The 19,108-nt window shown below is 44.5% G+C and overlaps 1 protein-coding gene across 6 annotated transcripts in view; it reads left to right on the top strand.

Annotated features, from left to right (window-relative positions):
* The first annotated feature begins 1,060 nt into the window (after window positions 1-1,060).
* The window catches only part of LOC309717088 (transcription factor COE3), a 141,339-nt gene continuing 123,291 nt past the window's right edge, over window positions 1,061-19,108 (top strand). For 4 of the 6 annotated variants that reach the window (XM_082551366.1, XM_082551368.1, XM_082551369.1 and 1 more), the window contains exon 1: window positions 2,151-2,692. In XM_082551366.1, the coding sequence (XP_082407492.1) occupies window positions 2,559-2,692 (134 nt within the window). In that variant the 5' untranslated portion in view covers window positions 2,151-2,558. Of the gene's footprint in view, window positions 1,073-1,388; window positions 2,058-2,150; window positions 2,693-19,108 lie in introns of those variants that run through there. The other 2 variants (XM_082551367.1, XM_082551370.1) reach the window with 2 other exon arrangements.

The raw sequence follows: 19,108 nt of genomic DNA, 5'->3' as shown, positions 1-19,108 counted from the left end.
ATAGAAGATATTGAGAAATTTTGTTTTCATATTCCAGGATATGCTGGAATTCAGGGTCAGCTCACTGGATTTTTTTCAGGCAGTTCTACGAGGGACATTTAGGTGATTTTTTAAGATTTGGGGATTTCTGTGTGGGAGAGAGGAGTTTAACTACAGGAATATTTAAGGGAGGTCCTTGTCGTCTGGTCCTTTTACTTAGAGGCTGGCGGTTCTTGATCTGTAGTTAATCGGCCTTTATGAGTCCCTGGAATGTTTCAGGTTTTCCAGGAAGGTTTCTTTAGCATATGCTGCAACTACAGGTGGGCGAGGTGCACCTGAAGCAGCTCCTGGTGCAGTTTTAGATCCTTGTTTGGATTTTAAGGGATGTCAGTTGACTTTTAAAGGTTTCCTAAGGGTCGTGGGGGTTTCAGCATCATATTTAAGGATTTCAAGGATTCCTTGAAAAGACTTCAGATTTGAGGGGCTGTTTTATTTGGCAGCAGGCTTCATTACCTTCAAGTAATATTAAAGAATCAAAAGCACCATCAAAATAAAACAAATTTACATTAAATGAAATTAATACTGAAAATTTAAAAACAGCTTTCATCCCCCACAACCTGTAAAAATGATTCTCAGGGTGGAAAAAAATAAATTACATTTATTATAGCGCCAATTTCATTAATAAACCTGAAATTTTATTTAACATAAGGTCACCACGTAAGGCACATAATTACAGGCTACATATTAAAGCTGTAAAATAATTTTTATAATGAATATTTTCGCGAGTCTGTTGCCGTCTGGTTTCTAATCCGGCCCGTCTTCATCACCCTCCTCTTCATCGCCAACATGTTTGCAGCGTCTCATTGACTTTTTCTCTCCCTACACAGAAGTATTTTTCCAGGCTTTCCAGACGTTTCTGTTTCCCTGGAGGGAGGCAGCGGGCTAAAGGAGGATAAATATTTAATCAGCGCTGCTCTGGAGTTTTTGCTTAATTAGAGGAATTCTGCTCCTGCCACGAAAACCAACAGAGATGACTGCTGCAGACGTCAGATCAGGCAAAACAGCGAGAGACGAGCTGAAAACGGTTATTACGGTACCGTTATCATTATTATCACTGTTATTATTATCATTATTATTATCACTGTCGCCGGAGGAGGCGTGACAGGTCTTGGAGGTGCTTCTCGCTTTGACTTTGAAATCAAACACACATTTTAAAGCGGTGTGAAATAAAACAGCTTATTAGCGGTTTCCCTCCGGGTGTGTGTGTATGTGTGTGTGAGAGAGAAAGAGAGAGAAAGAGAGAGAGTGTGTGTGTGTGTGTGTGTGTGTGTGAGAGAGAAAGAGAAAGAGAGAGAAAGAGTGTGTATGTGTGTGTGAGAGAGATAGAAAGAAAGAGAAAGAGAGAAAGAGTGCGTGTGTGTTTTTGAGCGCCATATGTCCGTGCGTAAAAAGCGCACTCTGTTGTGGTATTTGCGTGCCGCCGTGTCGGTGAGGCTGCACGCGGGATGACAGAGGAGATTACTCCGCGTGGGGCCCGTTAATCCCGCGGGTTGGCGGCTTGTTATCAGGTTCGGGGTGAAACGCGGAGCGCGCGCGGGCCCGGAAGGTTCGGATGAAGCGAGGGTGCGAGGGCCGGAAGTGACGGCAGCAAGTGTGAGACGAGTGTCAGGTACCGGTGTACCTGCGTGGCCCGCTCTGGTCTCGCGCTGGTGTTGCTTTGATTCTTTTACTTCTTCAAACTTCATTTTTCACAGCGCGCGCGGCCCAACACGCGGAAACCCTTATTTGGCGCGCGGTTTGCAAAACAATGACGCAACGCGAGCTTTCAGCCAATGAGCAGCCAGAGGCGCGACCAGTATTCAAACGAGCGGCCCATATTTGGTGTCTGCCCCGCCCCCCCAGCTTCGCGTCGGTCCCCCGGGAGCTCCGGAGCCCCGGACCCCGGGAGAAGGAGCTCTCCGCCGGGACGGAGGAGCCATAAAGAGCCGGGGAGGGAGGGGATGAGATTCCTCGCTGCCCAATCCCCCTGCTCCCCCGGGAGCAGCAGCCTTCCTCGGCCCGGCCCTCCCTCTTGTTTGCTAATCATTTCATTTTACTCCTTTTTGAAGCGCTCGCCTGTTTTTTTATCCCACTTTTCATTTTTCCACAATCCGCGGCTGCTCGCCTCCCTCTGATCCCGGCTCTGCCGCTCCGTTCTCGCGGCGTCAGGCTGATTCTCCGCCGCCTCCTCTGAGATGCTCTCCCCGCTCTCCGCTCCTCTCTCCGACCGCCTTTAACTTCACACGGGCGCAGCTTTAAAGCCCGGACTGCTGCGAGCCGGGGCTGGGATCTAAAACAACCCCGGAGACACCCACAGGGATCCGGGGCTCTTCTCTGGATCAGGACCCAGTACTTTGGGGAAGCTCGCTCGCTCGTGTGCCCCCCCACCCCACCCCTCCTCCTCCCCTCCTTCCTCCTCTTTTCTCCACCTTAATCCAGGTGGTCCTTTGGCTTTTTGAGTGGCTGGTACAGGGAGGATTATTCTTCTTCTTCTTCTTTCGTGTTTCTGGTGAAGACAAAGCTCCCAGAAGGACACTTTGATGTTCTCCATCCAGGACAGCCTCCCCCGGGGGGCCCTAACCATGAAGGAGGAGCCGCTCCCCACCGGCATGACCCCGGTCCGCTCGTGGATGCAGGGCGCGGGGATTTTGGACGCCAACACAGCGGCACAGAGGTAAAAATCCCACAAAAGCACGCGGGCGACTTTTCGTGAGTGTGCCAGTGAGTGAGTGAGCGTGACAGTCCAGGTGAAGGTGGCAGTTTGCATCTTGCAGGATCTGAAAAGTGTCGCGCGCGGGGGGCAAAAAGAAAAAGGCAAAGTTAAACCAGCGCGAGGACGATTCCCACGCGCTCCGCTCCTCTAAAACTTCAGAACGATAAAAATCCGGTTTGTAAAGTTTGACTTTGAGGTTCAGTGTGAGGTTCAGAGTGAGTCCGAGAGGCTCGGAGAATAAAAATGATCAAAGGCGGAAGCCTCCAAAATAATCAAACCTGTGGGAGCGCGAGGCGCTAAGCACCTGGGCGCAACTCCTCTCTGCCGGGGTCGGCTCCAGCGGCTGCCCGCCGACTGCGCTCCACAAACCTCAGCGTGAAATACCGTCCACGGCTCCCACCCCGCGGACCAGAAGACACGGTGCGCACACAGAGCGCGAGGAGGCTCGAAGCCGCTGCCCTGAGAACAGCTCAGAGAATAATTCTCACGATCACAGCAAACCATTAAAACCCAGAATTAATTTATTAATAATCCCGAATTACAGAAAGTTAACCCCGCGTGAAGGAAAATAACCCCGCGTGAAAGTGGGTCACAGGTTAAAGGAAGCAGAAAGTCTTCATTTAAAATCACTTTGAAACGATTTTTGTGTTTTTACTATTTTTTATTTTCAGGTTAAATTAATTTCAAACTGCAGCTTTAATTTAACAACAAAAACACTCATTCAGCTTTTAATTAAAATCTCGCTCTTACATTTTTTATACTGACAGTTTTTACATTTAGGTTTTTTCACTAGAAACTCCACATTTTTATTTTTTTTCTACTGATTAAAACGCGACGCAGAATCTGAGAGTTTAAACTGCTTAAAGCATCTCCGGCTGAAATCTGACCGCCTCACTCAGATAAATCAATGCGCGCTTTTCTGCTTCAGGTTTAAATCACCTGAACACGAAGAGAGGAAAAAAAATCCATCAGCAGTCTGAAGAAGCTCCACAGAAACCGCATCCGTCCACGGCGTGGGATGGCCTCTGACTCCCTGTAAACTTTAAAACATCTCCTCCTGAATTTGTTCTGTGGTTTAAATCCGTCCGAGCTCCTCACCTGCACACATAATCACTAACATTATTTTCTCAGCTCATCAAAACGCGTCAGTAAAAACATAAACACATGGGCTGAAGCATATTTGTAGTTTATAAATCCAAAATCTTCAGTTTAATTTTAGATTTATTAATAAAATACCATTTTTAGCTTTAAAATAAGGAAGAATGAGATCTGAAGACTAAAGTGTGTGAAACCTGCACAATAAATACATTTTGCATACCTAATTTTGCACAAAGTGAAGAGCTAAGCAGATATTTATGACAGATTTTTTTCAGACCAAAATACAGATAAAAAAATATGTATAAAATAAAATAATTTGCCCTAAGCTGCAGAGGAGGGAGATCTCTGCACTTAATGCATCCAGAGACATCAGATAAAAAAAAAGAAGTATTGCTGCACACAAAACTCCAAACTGCAGATTTTTAAAATAAAATCAATATTGCTGGAGAAAAGCTGAATTTTATTCCTGTTTCTGGCTGAATTTAAACAAAGAGCAACTCTTTGTGTTTTGAATTTTACACTCTGAGGACTTTGAGGCAAACGCTCCTCACGGATACTTAAACTCTCCTGCACATTAACGCTGATCCCGAGCGTCCGTCCTTCATCCGCACGTTGCTTTAATAACTGGATTCAGTGTTTTTGTAGCCTCGCCGTTTCCCGAGCAGGTGGATCTGAGCTCATTACACCGAGTTGCTTCTCTCTGCTCACGTCCTTTAACTTTCTAAACATCCCGCCAGCTGATCAGTTTAAGCTTTTACTGCCATTGTCTCGGCTTTAAATGTAGAAACTCTCAATCACACAGAGGAGAGGTCGCAGACTGTTTCTGCTGCTTTAAAGAAAATCTGGAATGACTGAAGCTGCACATTTGTAATCTTAAAGCAGCATTTAGAAGTGGAAGCAAATGGACTCAGATGTGTACAGCGTGGGAAAGTTCCCACACTTATTGTGCACACGTTAATCACTGCTTTCTTTTTGTGGATAATATTTAAACGTCATTCAGCAAAAGCTTGAAAGTGACAAAAGCCGGAACGATGAGGAGGAAAGAAAAGAGGGAGAAACCTCAGAGGGATCCTCTTCTAGGACGGACAGATGTGCAGGAGATGCTGTGTGTGCAGCGCAGACAGATGGACAAAGAGTCGAGTTTCAGAAAGAAGAGGCAGAGCGGAATAAAGCACGTCACACCTGAGATGATTCAGATAATCTAACATGAACGAGGGTTTGTTTAATTCTGATGAGGGAGGTTAAATTCACTGCAGTTTGAGGGATTTTTAAATGTCAGGAACAGGACGAGTGATGGCAGGCACTCCAGCTCCTTCAGCCTCTCACAGTGGAAAGCAGTCAGCAATAAAACAATAAAAAATGATGATCTGAGGGTAATTTTCCCCAATAAAAACCTCACTAATTGTCCATCACCCGTGCAAGCGTAGTTAAAGCTGCACGTGCTCAAAGGACACGGGAAAGAAATGTGGCTGAGCTTAGCGGGTCTGAGATGTTTTCTAACGTGACAGGAAACAGCGCCGCTGAAGCTCAGAGACACACGACCACACCAAGACTTAAACACGAGGAGCCAGTCAAAGCTCAAACAGCTGCATCTTTACTCCCGACAGAAATCAGCTTTAGACGCTTGACGGGAGGATTTTTATCCACACGTGATAATCTGATCACATCGAGAGAGGTTTCTGTATAAGACATGGATAAAAAAACACAAACGCAGACGAGCTAAACTGCACGTCTGCGTTAAAATCATTAAAACAGTCCAAACCTGACTGTAAATGTCAAACACAGTCCTCTCAGCATCGTCTAACCTTCAACGACGAATATTCTCCTGAGCAAACATTTTATGCATTTAGATTTAGACCTTTATCGTAACGATTACATCTATAAAATCTGATTCTTTATTTGATCATCGCGTGTCAGATGTCAAACCTGAAGAAACAAACAGCAGGTTTGGGGTGTAAATACGTCAAAAACACTCGTCCGTCTCAAAGCCCTCAGATTTCTGTGAAATCTCACACGGAGTTTGTTAAATTTTGGGTCAGAAATTGTTTTCTGAGCATTCCTAGGGAAACTTCCAACGCCGATAAAAAGCTTTAAATTATATTTAGACATTTATGATAATCATAAATCACTGAAAGGAGGGTTATCAGACAAAAAAAAGAAAAAACACAGATCACGAAGAAATGTCAGAAGGACGATGAGTGTTGGTGAAATAATAATGCGCAGCAGATGAAGTTCTAATGTGAAGAAAAACATGAAAACACACCAGTGAAGGTTTCACCTGCACGGCCTCCAGGCTCGTTATCAGAGCCACAGTGGCTGCACGTGAACTTTCATTTGAGGCAAAAGGAGACGTGTGTGATCCCAGCAGTAACAGCAGAGTGATGCAGTGCGAGTTCAGCTGAAAACAAATGAGGTCAAACTTTAATTTTACGCTCGCGTTTCAACGGTTTCTCGGCACATTTATATTTTTGTGTATTCAAAAAGAGAGAGCAGAAAGCGCTTCGGGTCGACTTGTGTTTTCATGTGTGTTGTTTTAATAAAAGCAAAGTTGCTCGATGGCGCTGCAGACGTTGGGTTTTTTTATTAGTGCAAAGACGTGCAGATGTGAGGGGGCTGAAGCCTTTTTTCTGCTTTTACATTAGGAAACTAAATCATCAGCACAGGTTCAAAGCTGATCTCCGTTAAGTACAAACCTCAAGGGGACAAATAAGTACCTCGTGTTAAGGTTCAACAGCAGCACCTCAGAGGGAACGAACCCGGCGAGGAGCCGTTTAATGTGATTATTTGTAAAGTAAATCAAAGACGACTCGCTGCATTTAAATGTGAGTGTATCTGGAGCTGGTTTAAAGTTAAAAACTGGACTTAAATAGACTGCTGGACGTCAAGTTTACATCAGTTTCACTCTGTGGACTCTCAGTAACTCGTGTTTATGTTGTATTTATGTTGATGTGAACGTTATTCATAAAGGTCAAATAGAAAACAAGCAGCTTACGTTCGACTGGAAGAAAGAACGTCGTCTTTACTGGATAGAAAAGAGAAGTGGTTCAGCTTAGCTGTATATCTCAGACCGAGTCTATTTATTTATTTCTTTAACTCCTCGTTTCCTCTGCTGTGCATCCACACACGCTGAAATCTCACTGAGGTTTCTGTGGGTTTAAACCTCCTGTGGAAAAAGTGTGACACGCAGAAATGAGCTGCTCGACTCACGAATGAGATGTTTTAATTTTCCCAGACTGAAACCTGGACACGTGTGCATTAAACAGACATGTTTTCATCCATAAGGACAAGACGGTGTTATTATATGTAAAGCAGTTAACCCTTTACACAGCAGCCAGTCGTTTATGTAATGATGAGAGTTACAATGTGGTTTCTTTGTGAGGCATTTATCAAACTACTGTTCTAATCTCACCTTTGTTCAAGCAGATAAAAATATTCAAAGTTCTGCAGAAATAAAATAAAAAGTCAGGTTTAAAGACAGAAGAAAAAAATGCAGGCATGAAAATAAGCTTGTGTGTAGAAGGCGGGGTGAAAAATCTGCAAAGGAGGTGATTAAATACACAACAAAACCTTGCAGTCCCACCGCCTCACAATGCAAACTTACAAACAGCACGATAAACTCATGTTTGGAGCTTTCTCTGAAATATTCAGCTGAAGTGATGCAGCTTAGCTGGAAGTGATCTGAGAGGGGTCAGAGGTCAGCTGGAAGTTTACCCAGCATCGTTTTGTAGATAAAAATACACCAGCGCTGTTTCCCAAAAACCCAAGAATGCAGTGAGTTAGAGGCGCATGTCATCATGGCGGCAGCACCGACGAGACAAAGAGAATAAACTTTGTTTCACACAAGAAAACACAAAAACTTTATCGATGAGCTGTTCCATTAGAAGTTCAGTGAACACCGTTTTAGTTTAAATTCACTGAAAGCAAAGCACGAAAAACACAAAGTGTATGGATCGCATGCAGTGAGGGTTACAAACAGTGTAATTAGATTACATTTGCTTTCATTAGTTCTTTAAAATGAGGCAACTTTAACGCTGTAAACTCATAAAAAGTGTTTTTTCTATCACAAACGCACAAGTGTGACCAGCGAGCATCCGCGTTCCTCTGGTTTGATTTTTAAAAAACTGAAACGCGGCAGACAGATTTTATTTTCTCGCTACTGAACGTCCAAAATGTTTGGAGATTTTTAACGATGGAAAATAATATAATAAGAATAATATCAACCATCATGCCAGAGCTTCAGAATAAAGCTCCGAATTCATGTTTTATTTTGAAGCCAGCCCAAAGTTTTCTTTATGTGAGGATGCGTCCTGTGAGCTGATGTGGTCAGGCTTATCGTGCAGGGATGTGATTGGACGCGTGAAGCACAGACACATGATGTCACTGCGTCCACATGCAGTCCTGTTATTGATCGCTTATTGGGACCTGATCGGGCTGAAATCAGGTCTTTCTCTGATTCAACAGCTGATCTCTAACTTTTCAAACGTCCTGCTTACCGGGCTGATTGATTTAACCTTTCAGTGACACGATCTCAACTTCAGTTTGAAAGGTTTAGGGGATGCGTTCTGATGTTTAATCTTTTTCTTCTTTTGCTTTCAGCATAAATCCTAAAATGTTATTGTTCTCAGATCAGTGAGAGAAACTTTCACATGACTGGAAACTAAAAAAGCTCTTCGTTCGAGGTAGTCTGCAGTGTTTTGTTGTTTTTGTAAGAAGACGTTTAGAAGCGCCGAGAGTTTTGAAAGTGTGGAGCTGCAAATCTGAATCAGTGAGTCGATCAGCTCCTGATCTGATCACTGAACAGCTGTAAGGTGTTTGATGCCGTGCATTAGAAAAAAAGGTTTACGGTGCTCTCTATTGATTAAAAGGCAGAAAGCAATCACACGTTTCATCCTGCAGTGTATTTGTGTATTTAGATGTCTAATCAATACCTGCTGATCTGCGGCAGCCACAAGGGAAGGTCACGAGCTGTTCATGCAGGAGACAGGAGTTCATGCTTTTATTTTGAAATTCTGTTTCCAGCTTTTACACCTTTTTAGAGGAAGGAAGCACACGTTCACATGATGTTTGGCTCCTGCTGTACGAGCGGGAGCAGGGAGGGAGGGAGCTGGCCTCCTGCTGAGGAGGAGGAGGAACAAACAGTGAAGAAGAGCCCGACTGTTGTATGGGCTCATCTGGAGAGATTTTATCGTGTTTCAGAATAGACGCCTTACTGTTTTCACACTATATTTACTTCTAATCAGACCTCCTTTGCCATCATCTTAGAAACACGCCTGGTGAGCAGGTGATGAAACAGTGAGTGTGTGAGTGTGTGTGTGTGTGTGTGTGTGTGTGTGTGTGTGTGTGTGTGTGTATATGACAGAAGTGTTCACAGATGAACTCCTGACCACAGTCTCACAGCAGTCTGTCATTTCTAACCATCCACTTTCGTGCTCCATCATCCAGCTCAGGAGATTGTCCCAAAGATGGGGCACGCTCCGGACAGGTCTGATTTATCACAGGGCTGATTTACGTTCAGGTACACCAGGAAATTCATATTTTCTGCTTTTAAAGCAAACAAATCTGCATATTTCAGGCTTATTTTAGCACCAGACACTGATTTTTATAAAGTGTAGAAGTGTTTTTGGGATGTGTACTGTCTGTAGTAAACCTCCCACAGACTGAACCCCGTGTTGTTTCACCGAGTGTTTCAGTCTTATTCCGTCTGCGTCTGATGCAGGATCACCGTCACAGTTCAACACATCTGAGCTTTAAACTTTAAGTCTTGGAGGAAAACCATTTTTTAAGGAGGTTTCCATCAAGGGCGACTCATCAGTTTAGGTTTGAGGGTACCTGACAATAAATAACAAGGAAGAATGTGCAAAAAAATCATCGTTATGCTACGATGATTTTTTTTTAATGTTATGATTTCACAGTGTGGTGGGACGGTTATCACAGGAAAGACTGAAAAACTCGACCCAGGTCTTTGAGTCTCGTCCAAACCTTAACCTCAGTTATTTGTCAGATCCGCTGTTTCTTAAACAAACTTTGGGAAGTTTCTAATGAGCGACGACTTTTAAACGGTCATTTCTAGAAACTCTGTAGAAGCTGTAACGATGAGGGGGAGATTTTTCTCACGCTGTTGGCAGGTGTGTGTTTATAATGTGTGTGTGTTGGAGCTTCAGGTGAACAGATTTCCCTCGACCCTCCCTGAGAGGAGGAAACGGGAAGAAAAAGGAGCGAGCAGAGTGAGCGATCCGGTCCTCCACGCCCCGTCTTCGTCCTCTGGGGTGATCAGGGCGAGTGGAGGGGGAGGCGGGTGGCGGGTGAATAAACGTCGACATGGGGATTTCCCTCTTTGGCGTCATCCGTCATCAGTTCAATCATGGAGCGTTTGGCGTTCTGCTCGGCGGTCCCCCGTGGTGGGCGGATTGGTACTCGGAGACGGGCTGTGGCGTCTGGCAGTGATGGATTCTCGCGCTGAGAGACTCTTTTATCAGAGTCGTAACTCTCAGCGGCGGCCGCAGATGATGAAGAGGTCAGCCGAGGCCTGCGCCCGCACACCTTTTTCTCTGTAAGGCTTTACTCTCTGAGTCTGGCGAGGAAAAATGCATTTCCTCCTCCTTCTCCTCACTTAAGTTAAACTCTGAACACCTTAAAAAACAGCCGCCGCTGTCTGTAAATCCTGCCCAGCACACCGTCCTCCTGGAAGTGCAGTGGTAGAAACAAACGCCGACACTCTGCTGAATGTCAGCCGCCACGGGCAGCTCGGCTAATCACGGGAGGCGAGAAAGACAGGAAAAAAAGCTGCAAACAATTAACCCGAGAGGAGCAGGTGACCACGCTAATGGGCTCGGCCTGTGTGTGTGTGTGACAGGGTAAAGGATGTGTTTGGGAGGAAACAGCTGACTTCAGGAAACGTGCAGCTGTGTTAGCTCAGCTCTCATCCATCCTCAGCAGGGGAGGTAAAATATTAAAGCATCACAAGAAGACGTCTCTCTTCATAAACCCAAAGCCAAACTGAACTCTTGGAAGCGGCTTCTTGACCACAAAAGCTCAGATTTACAGAGCCCCGAAGGCACCGCGCAGACCAGAGTCGATGAATAAATGAACCGTTTCTTTCCCCCAGAGGAACTGGAGGAATGCACCTGAACGCAGCATGCATGACGTGGTCCAGAGAGCAGTTAAATCTACATGTGGACCTAAAAGTTCTGATTTTCAGACCAAAGAACCTGAAATGATGAAATATCTGCACATCTCATACTTCACTGTATTTGGAGCCGAGCGGGTCTCGTAACCCGACTGGTGCTCGGCTTTGTACGAACCCGCGCACTTCCAGGTTATAAAATTAAGTTTTACTCTCTGAAAGATCCAAACGGCCAAAATGTAAATTGTCTGATAACTCGGAAATCAACAGTTTTGCATTTTTCTTATTTAAAAACTGGAACCCTGAACGCACCAGTGAGGACAAACATGAAAAGTTTTGTTTAAATCGATTACTTTCGGGGTTCAAAATTTCAAGTTTATCTGTTTTTTCTTTCTGTTAGTTTTCCATACATACGTGAATTAAACTGGAATAATTACACCAAAGTTCAGACAAAGTTTTTAAGCAGTTTGTTTAACAAATCTCTTCTAAAAGAACCTGTTTCATACTGTATGCACACAAATATGCTTTTGTTGTCATTTGTGAATTGCCTTAAAATGATAAACAGAGGAGCTCCTGGTAATCAGATTACCTTGGTCAACCAGGAATACTTAGAAATTCTTAACCTTGAATGCGCAGCACCAACTGGATTAACAGATGATGCTTTTATCCACCAAACTCCATTTAAAAAAAGAGCTGTTTAACTTTTCGTGTAACACTCTCAGTGCGTGTGTGTGTGTGTTGGTTTGACGTTGGAAGGTAAATGTTAATGATTTGGTTGTCGACCGGTTGGTGATTTTAATCCTGTTTGTGTTTTTTCTTTTTATTCGTGCTAATCGAAGGTGAAACTGCAGAACAAACAGCTGCAGGTCGGATTTTGACGTCCGTGAAATCTTGTCTGCTTTTACACTTAGATGCATTTTCACACATTGAACACCTCACAGAATGCACTAATTAGCACGCGTACCCCTCTCACACACACACACACTTGGTCAGAAGTGTGTGTGCAGAAGCCCCTCAGCTTAAAGACTAATTTGTTGGTAATTGCAGCATGACAGGAGCAGCCATTCCAGCATCGAGCCACCGTTTCCCCGAGCCAGTCGCCCTAATTAGGAATGACACACACTATTAAGGTGCATAAATGGAAATCAGTCAGCGGGCGTTTCCTCCCTGACGGCGCCCGCCACCGCCGTTGAACCCACAGCAGACCGTCGCTCCACCAGAAACCACCCACAGTGCATTTCTCACGGCGTCATCATTCTTAAACTGAGAGGAAGAGTAGGTGGAGTTCCTCCAGGAATACAGCATAGAGCACATGTTCATGTAATCTGATTACTTTTAAATTATCATTACTCTGTGCAAAGTATAAAAAAACAAGTTGCACAATTGATGTAAAATAGGTGGTTTTTACCATGGAGTTTGGTGGTGGAGCTGAGATCGATGAATATCTGTCCAGCTTTGTCAAAGTTACACAAACTCACAGAGTTGCACGGGTGGCTCAACTCACAGTGATTTATTTTAGTGTGTTGTTAAATTCTCGCTCTTTGCTCTACCCTCATCGTACGCTCCACAGCGACGCTCCACAGCGAGGACAGCAGCTCATTGACTCCGTGTGCTCCTTCAGAGCTTTGCTCCAGCAGATGGGCTGAAACTGTATTTAGCGTGTGCAGACTGCATTTTATAGACAGTCTAACAACTTAGGTAACATTAGAGCAACACAAAACTTGCACATGCATGTATTCCAATTATTCAGTCGTGCAGATTATGGGAATTTTCTGGGATAAACGGCAAAACAGGAGGCGGCCCGGAGATGGTTTTAAAATACAGGAGAAACACAGGAAGTATGGGAGTGCTGGCAGGGCTGCAGATTTCTGTTTTATGAATCGCAGCTTCAGATGTGTGAAACGATGAATTTCCTCTTGGTGCTGAGACGTAACATAGCTGCTCCGATAAACGAGAAATGTAAACTTAGTTATAAAATCTAAAGTTAAAATATTTAATATCTACATGCACGGGACTGTGTGGTCACTGTACGTCCACAATATATCATTTGAAGTGTCGTACTGATCTGAGTGTTTTGACACTGTTTGCTTTCCATACATACCTGTGTTTACTCAGAATAATTAAACCTGAGGATCGGGAGGGGAGGCGGCGTTTGAAGATATGCTCTCAGTGCAGAGCTCGCTTTGCTCTGATGCTTTCAAATGGAATTTTTGTCCACACGAAGACGGACACGTGCGATTGCGCTCGGACGACCTGCTGGCCATCTCCTCGCCGCTTTTCAGCCTCGACTCATTAGTTCATATTACACGGCTAATAAGAGCTAACCGAACAGGTGTGTGTGTCTGCGTGTGTGTGAGAGAAACAAAACACACACGTCTGATTGGGTAAATGTATTCATGGGTAATTGTGCAACCTGCATAAATCAGCACACACACACACACGCACACACACAGAGCAGTGCACAGGAACAATATGTGCATATTTTAACAAGCCGAACTCAATATCCACAGCAATTAGAGAGGAGCTGCTGCGTGTGTGTGTGTGTGTGTGTGTTTCTGCTAATTACATTCATTCTGGGCGGCTGCACAGGATGAGATTTCTGTATGTTCAACAGTAACGTGCTGAAAGAAGAAGGTAACCAAACAATCTGTTTTCTGACCTCACACCTCTGAAGATGCACCTCACCTGCCCGTTTGAGGAGGCCGACGCCGCGTCGTTGTTAAAACTTCACGTGCGCGTGTGGGGGTGTGTGTTTGCGTCCCTGCCTGCTGTTTGACAGCAGACCGTGCTCCTGGTGAAAGCAGAACCCTTGAATTGAAAACGAGCTCATCAGGATAAAATGATGTGTCTGTGATAAGTGTAGATTTGTGTAGTGAGATTACCTGAATGATGATTCAGCTAGCTGCTGTCGATGCTACCTGTAACAGCTCCCCTCTACATGTTACTGATGAGCGCGTCCTCGGGTTCCCATCAGCCTCGGCTGCTCTGCGTTTTTACCTGTGATCAGCTAATGTGCTAAACAGGAAGTAGGAGCCGGGTCGCAGTTTGGATTCAGAGCTGACAGAAGTTACTGCTACTCCTGCTGTGATGAGATTACCGTTCAGTGTGTGTGTGTGTGTCCTGTCAGGGTGTGTTTGCTGTGAGTTTGTTTCCAACTGAATCAGATTTAAACATCCACCGTTTATTTGATTAACATGCTGGCAGCCAGACAGACTGTGTGCATGTGTGCGTGTACGGCTGTACGGCTCATTAGGCCTGTGTGATGTGTGTGTGTGTATTTATATGTAAGTGTGTGAGGCATCAGGCCTCACTGGTTAAAGACTCAAACAGCGGTCACACTCCATCTCCTGTTTGATTAATGTCATGGTGTGTGTGTGTGTGTGTGTGTGAGATTTATTTTCCAGCTTGTGGAGGATTCGCAGTACCCGGTCTGATCATGAAAGCGTGGCTCTGAGGGGCCCGGTGGTCCTGCATCCAGAGCTATGTTTAAACAAATACACAAAACACTCATGAAGACAAAACAAACAGAAGGACACAAATTGTGTGTAAAGAGAAAGAAAACCTGTACAAAATGTGCAAAATAAAAAGAAGCAGATATAAAATTACTGAAGGACACACACACCTACAGCCAGGGTGTGTGTGATGGCTGCATGTCAGGTGTAAATGTGCCTCATGGTGGCAGCACAGTTTGTGTCTCCTGCTCACTTTAAGGTTGATTTATTCTGCTTTTCCTTCTTTACATATATGTCGTAATCTCCAGTTCCAGGGTGGATGTTCAGATTACATGGTGACAGATTCAGAAGTCATAGAGCGGTCAGACTAAACACCCCATCTCTAATATGGTCATCTCAGGCACAGATGCCCTGCCTACCTGATCTTCAAATCTTGTGTTTATGAGGAGCTAAAAAAATGATCAATGGCACAAGTGCCAAAACCTGCAGTTCCTCTAACATCCACCAGAGGCTCCAGCAGTGAGTCAGTCCCCACAGACTCCCATGTTAAAGTTTTACAGCGGAGATAAACATGTTTACAGCCTGATACACAAACTGTCTGGTCTCTACAGTGAGAATTTAAACTCACCTGTTTAAATGGTATGATGGCTTAAAATGTGCGTTATTAAGAGCATGGCCTCTTTGACTGACAGGTGGATAGTGACACAGGTAGCTGTAGCTGCTAGCTGTCTGCTAGCTTCACCTGAACTGGACCGGGCTCTTACTGCATCTGACCAATACTATGGCTGCTGTAAGGCTACTGTACTAAAAGGGCGATTAGCAGGTATCTGAGTCTGTGAATCTCCCATATCATCTGTGGAAAAGTTATAACTTCATGGTGGCAGCTCAAACTTTAGCTCTGTGGCTTTAAAATGAAACTAGTCAGTTGGGTCACAGGTCGAGCTTTTATATAAATTCTGCATTAGAGTCAAATATAAGATTAATAAGGACAGTTCGGTATTTAACATAATTACCTGTAAATGAAAGGAGGCGACTGAATTTGAAAGGAAGTTGCGCAGATTTGCAGAAGTTTGGATGAGAGGCGAGTTTCGGCGGTGCTTGAATCCCAGAGAAGGAAAGACGGAGGTTTAACTCAGCCACCGTGAGCGTGGATATGAACTGACTGCTCCCTGCACCGGCTGTCTTGCTCAGTAATTGTTTGCACAGCGCTCAACACGACTCCTGCTGACCTTTAATTTCAGACTTTGCAGTGGAAACGTGCAGATCGGCGGCCCTCATTTGCCTCGTCGTGTTTGTTCTCTGTGTCTGTGTGTGTGTGTTTATTTATTTATTTTTCTCCTCTCTGCCTGTTGGCGTGTGATTTACACTCCGGGCATGTTCGAGCGAGCCATGTGCCATCGATACTGTTTTTATTACACCTTGTGCCAAGTGCTAACAGCCGGATACGGGCGGCGCTGACGAGTGGATGCAGCCGCAATTAGCATAATTGAAATAATAATGCTAACGAGCCTTCTGAGTGGAGGCAGAGCAGAGAGGAGAGGGTGGCGATCGGCTGCGTGGACGGGCCGCTGCAGATCATTGTGTGTAATTGGGATAATGGGCTGGTTTAGTGGGGGAAACGATGCTTTTGATGGCGTTCGGGATGAAACAGGTGCCAAATTCACCGAGCCGCTTGTCTCGGTGTTTGTTTGCTTTAAAATCCACATTTATGTCAGCTTCACAGCGATATTAAACACCAGCAGGTCTGCAGGCTTTGGGTTTTATGACTCCAAAAATGTGCTTTTATTTAAGTTATATCTGAGAAAAGTGTGCAAACGCCCCAACGACTGAAGTGTGACAGGGATTCAGACATCCCAAACCGATGCCCTCCTGCTCTGCAGTGTCTTTGCACACTTTGAAAATCAGATTAGACTCAGCGTGGCTGATTCAGGCCTCATCTTGGTGCGTGATCGCACAGGACGCCTGTGTTCAGAAACGGACTCGATACCAGGCTCCATTTTAATGTTGTGGCTCATCAGTGTATGTTTAATTTACCCTGTCATTTGAAGTCAGAGGTAACCTGTCCGTAGACCATCACTTTCCATCACTGATGAACTTCTGGAGTTCATCCAGGTCCAGATCAAGGAACGTGTTGCTGTGAGAGGGGCAAACGTTTCAGATGTAACTCCATAAAATATCACAAACTGATCCAGATCCAAGAGTGGAGGAACTCTCTACCCTTATTCTATCAGGTTTTCAGAGATCACAGCAACCAGGAGACAGAAAAATGAACTATTGACATTAAACCCATTAACACCAAAGGCTTCAAAGGCGCTTTTACTGAGAGTTTAACAAACCTTTGAATTCGGCCCTTTGCCTTGTTGGCTGCTGGCCTGTTGGAGACTCTGTCCCTCAGTGATTGTTGCAGTTTGAGTGTTTGTGAGCACGATTACTCTAAAAGCTTTGGACAGGTTTGCATGGGAATGACTTGGAAAGGAATAACTTTGAGCTGATCTGGATTTATCTCCAGGAATTTTTCGAAGGGTCGGAGTTGGATTTTGACAGTCGCCTTTTGTCATCCATGCTATTCGTAACGTCTACGGACAGAATCTCTAGGCGTAGAAAAAGTGGATGGTCACCGGTCGAATGGTGTTTTTGCTGATGATATGAAGGATTTTTAGCTTCCTAAAAATGAGCTTCCTCTGAAATGGTGCCGGGCACCACCTTAGAGGACAAGGTGAGGAGCTGAGCCGAGCTGCTTCTCCATGCTGAAAGGAGATAGCGGAAGTAGTTAGGGAAGGAGGCCCTGGGACAGACCCAAGACTCGCTGGAGAGATCATTTCATTTCCCCCTCATCCCCATCCGGTACCAACAGATCGCTGCCCCTCCTGTGCCTGGTTTTGTTAGAGTTTTCTTCCTGTTAATAGGAAGTTTTTACTTCCCACTGTCGCCAAGTGCTACTCAAAGTGGGTCGTTTGATATTTGGGGTCTTTACCTTATAATACAAAGCGCTTTGAGGTGACTGTTATGGTGATTCGGTGCCTTATAAATAAAATTGAAGTGGATTTAATTTATTCTCTCCTGGCTGGGAAAGCCTGCTGGGGAAAGAGGGTTTGGGTATTTGTGCTTTGGCTTCTGCCTCCATGACCTGGAGACCAGACTTCACAAGTGAATGTCCACTGAAATACAAGCAATTGGTACTATTATCAGGAACTTGGGGTCCAGGAAAGTAAATCAGACTCAGTTTTCTCCATCTTCATGTGAAAACTGACAGATAATCGGTTTTGTTTACTGACTCGTATCAAACACGGAGCCTGTTTGTGGGCTTTCGATGCTGTTTTATTGTTGAAGGATTTATTTTTTCGCTGTGTTTCCAGCGTAGCTCCTGTCAGGTGTATGAAAATAGAAACATGGATAAAAACAGATGCTTGTGGAGTTTTTTCCTTCTCTCGGGATCTCATTGAAAATATCTGTCGGTGAACGTGTTGAAGACTTGCTCGCTGTGATTCCTCTCGGTGTTATTTTTACTTTAACACTGTTGTGTTTTCTGACACTCAGCTGCTCTTATTCCCACCGAGCCCCCCTTAAAACCTGACCGACACACACCTGAGCTGCTCCTCCTCCTCCTGGAGTTTCTCTGCAGACTCTTCACTCGGCCAAACGCTGCGAGTTGGAGGAATTAGCTTTCAACAAACTGGCCTACAAATGAGGCATTAAGCATTGGTAATGGGGGTGCAGAAAGGTCACGGCTGTATTAATCTGCCGTCTGGGGAATACACCCGTGAGCCGGGAAGCTCGGAGACCGAGAGAGAGCACGGGCGAGCTTCCAAAAACAAACCCTGAGCATGAATAAATATTTATCTGTGCCCCGGCGATCATATTGATCATAAAGCGTTTTAGGAAACAAAACGAGCAGGAAAATGAGATTGATGTAAAAATATTCAGCTGCTGTTTGGAGCGTCTCCCCCTCGGACACATCGCGCTTCTGTGGGCTGAGAGCAGAGGTCTGTTCCTGCTGGAGCATTGATTTTATTTCAGGATCAACAAGGATTTTTTTTCCATACCAAAATAAAATCAGCCGCTGACACTGTTGATGTTTTTGCAGCTTTCACACTCAGTTAAAGGCTTCCTCAGATTCTGGAGGTTGGAAATCAAAAGCAGGGTGACCTCTGACCCCCAGCCGGTGGTTGTTTACATTATGATAATCAGCATTAGAAGCAATACTCTCGGTAATGATTTCATTTCTGCCTCCCTTTTTATTGAAATGTAACAAAAAAATAATTTAACATAAAAATTTGTTTGTTCTTTTGTTCTTTAGAGTTTAATTTGCTGCCTTTAAACTCATTTATTTAACCTCTTCCTGCAGCAACAGTTTATCATGTGACTTTGCATCTCTTTATTTAATGTTAATGAAAGCAGAGGAGACGCCACATCCCAATATCTGTAAAAGCAAAGATTAATTATAACCTTGTGAAGGCCAGAAAACTCACATCACCCTATTTTTTATTTATTTATGTGTCCGGGTTTATTTGTAAAACCTTCTAAATCTAAATAATAAAATGGCAACGCATACCACAGCGTCTGTGATTGGTCCGCTTTGTGGTAACGTTGCGTGTATGACACTGTGTGATGATCAGCACAAAGACATGGTCGCTGATGTCGTATCAGGCGTGTCGTTCCCAGTCAAAGCGTCTCCTGCGTTGGATTAATGTTTTTTGTTTTCCC

The sequence above is a fragment of the Aulonocara stuartgranti genome, assembly GCF_965226115.1.
Source record: "Aulonocara stuartgranti genome assembly, chromosome: 2".
In the NCBI taxonomy this organism is placed as follows: Eukaryota; Metazoa; Chordata; class Actinopteri; order Cichliformes; family Cichlidae; genus Aulonocara; species Aulonocara stuartgranti.
This window is presented reverse-complemented; position numbering and strand designations above follow the sequence as displayed.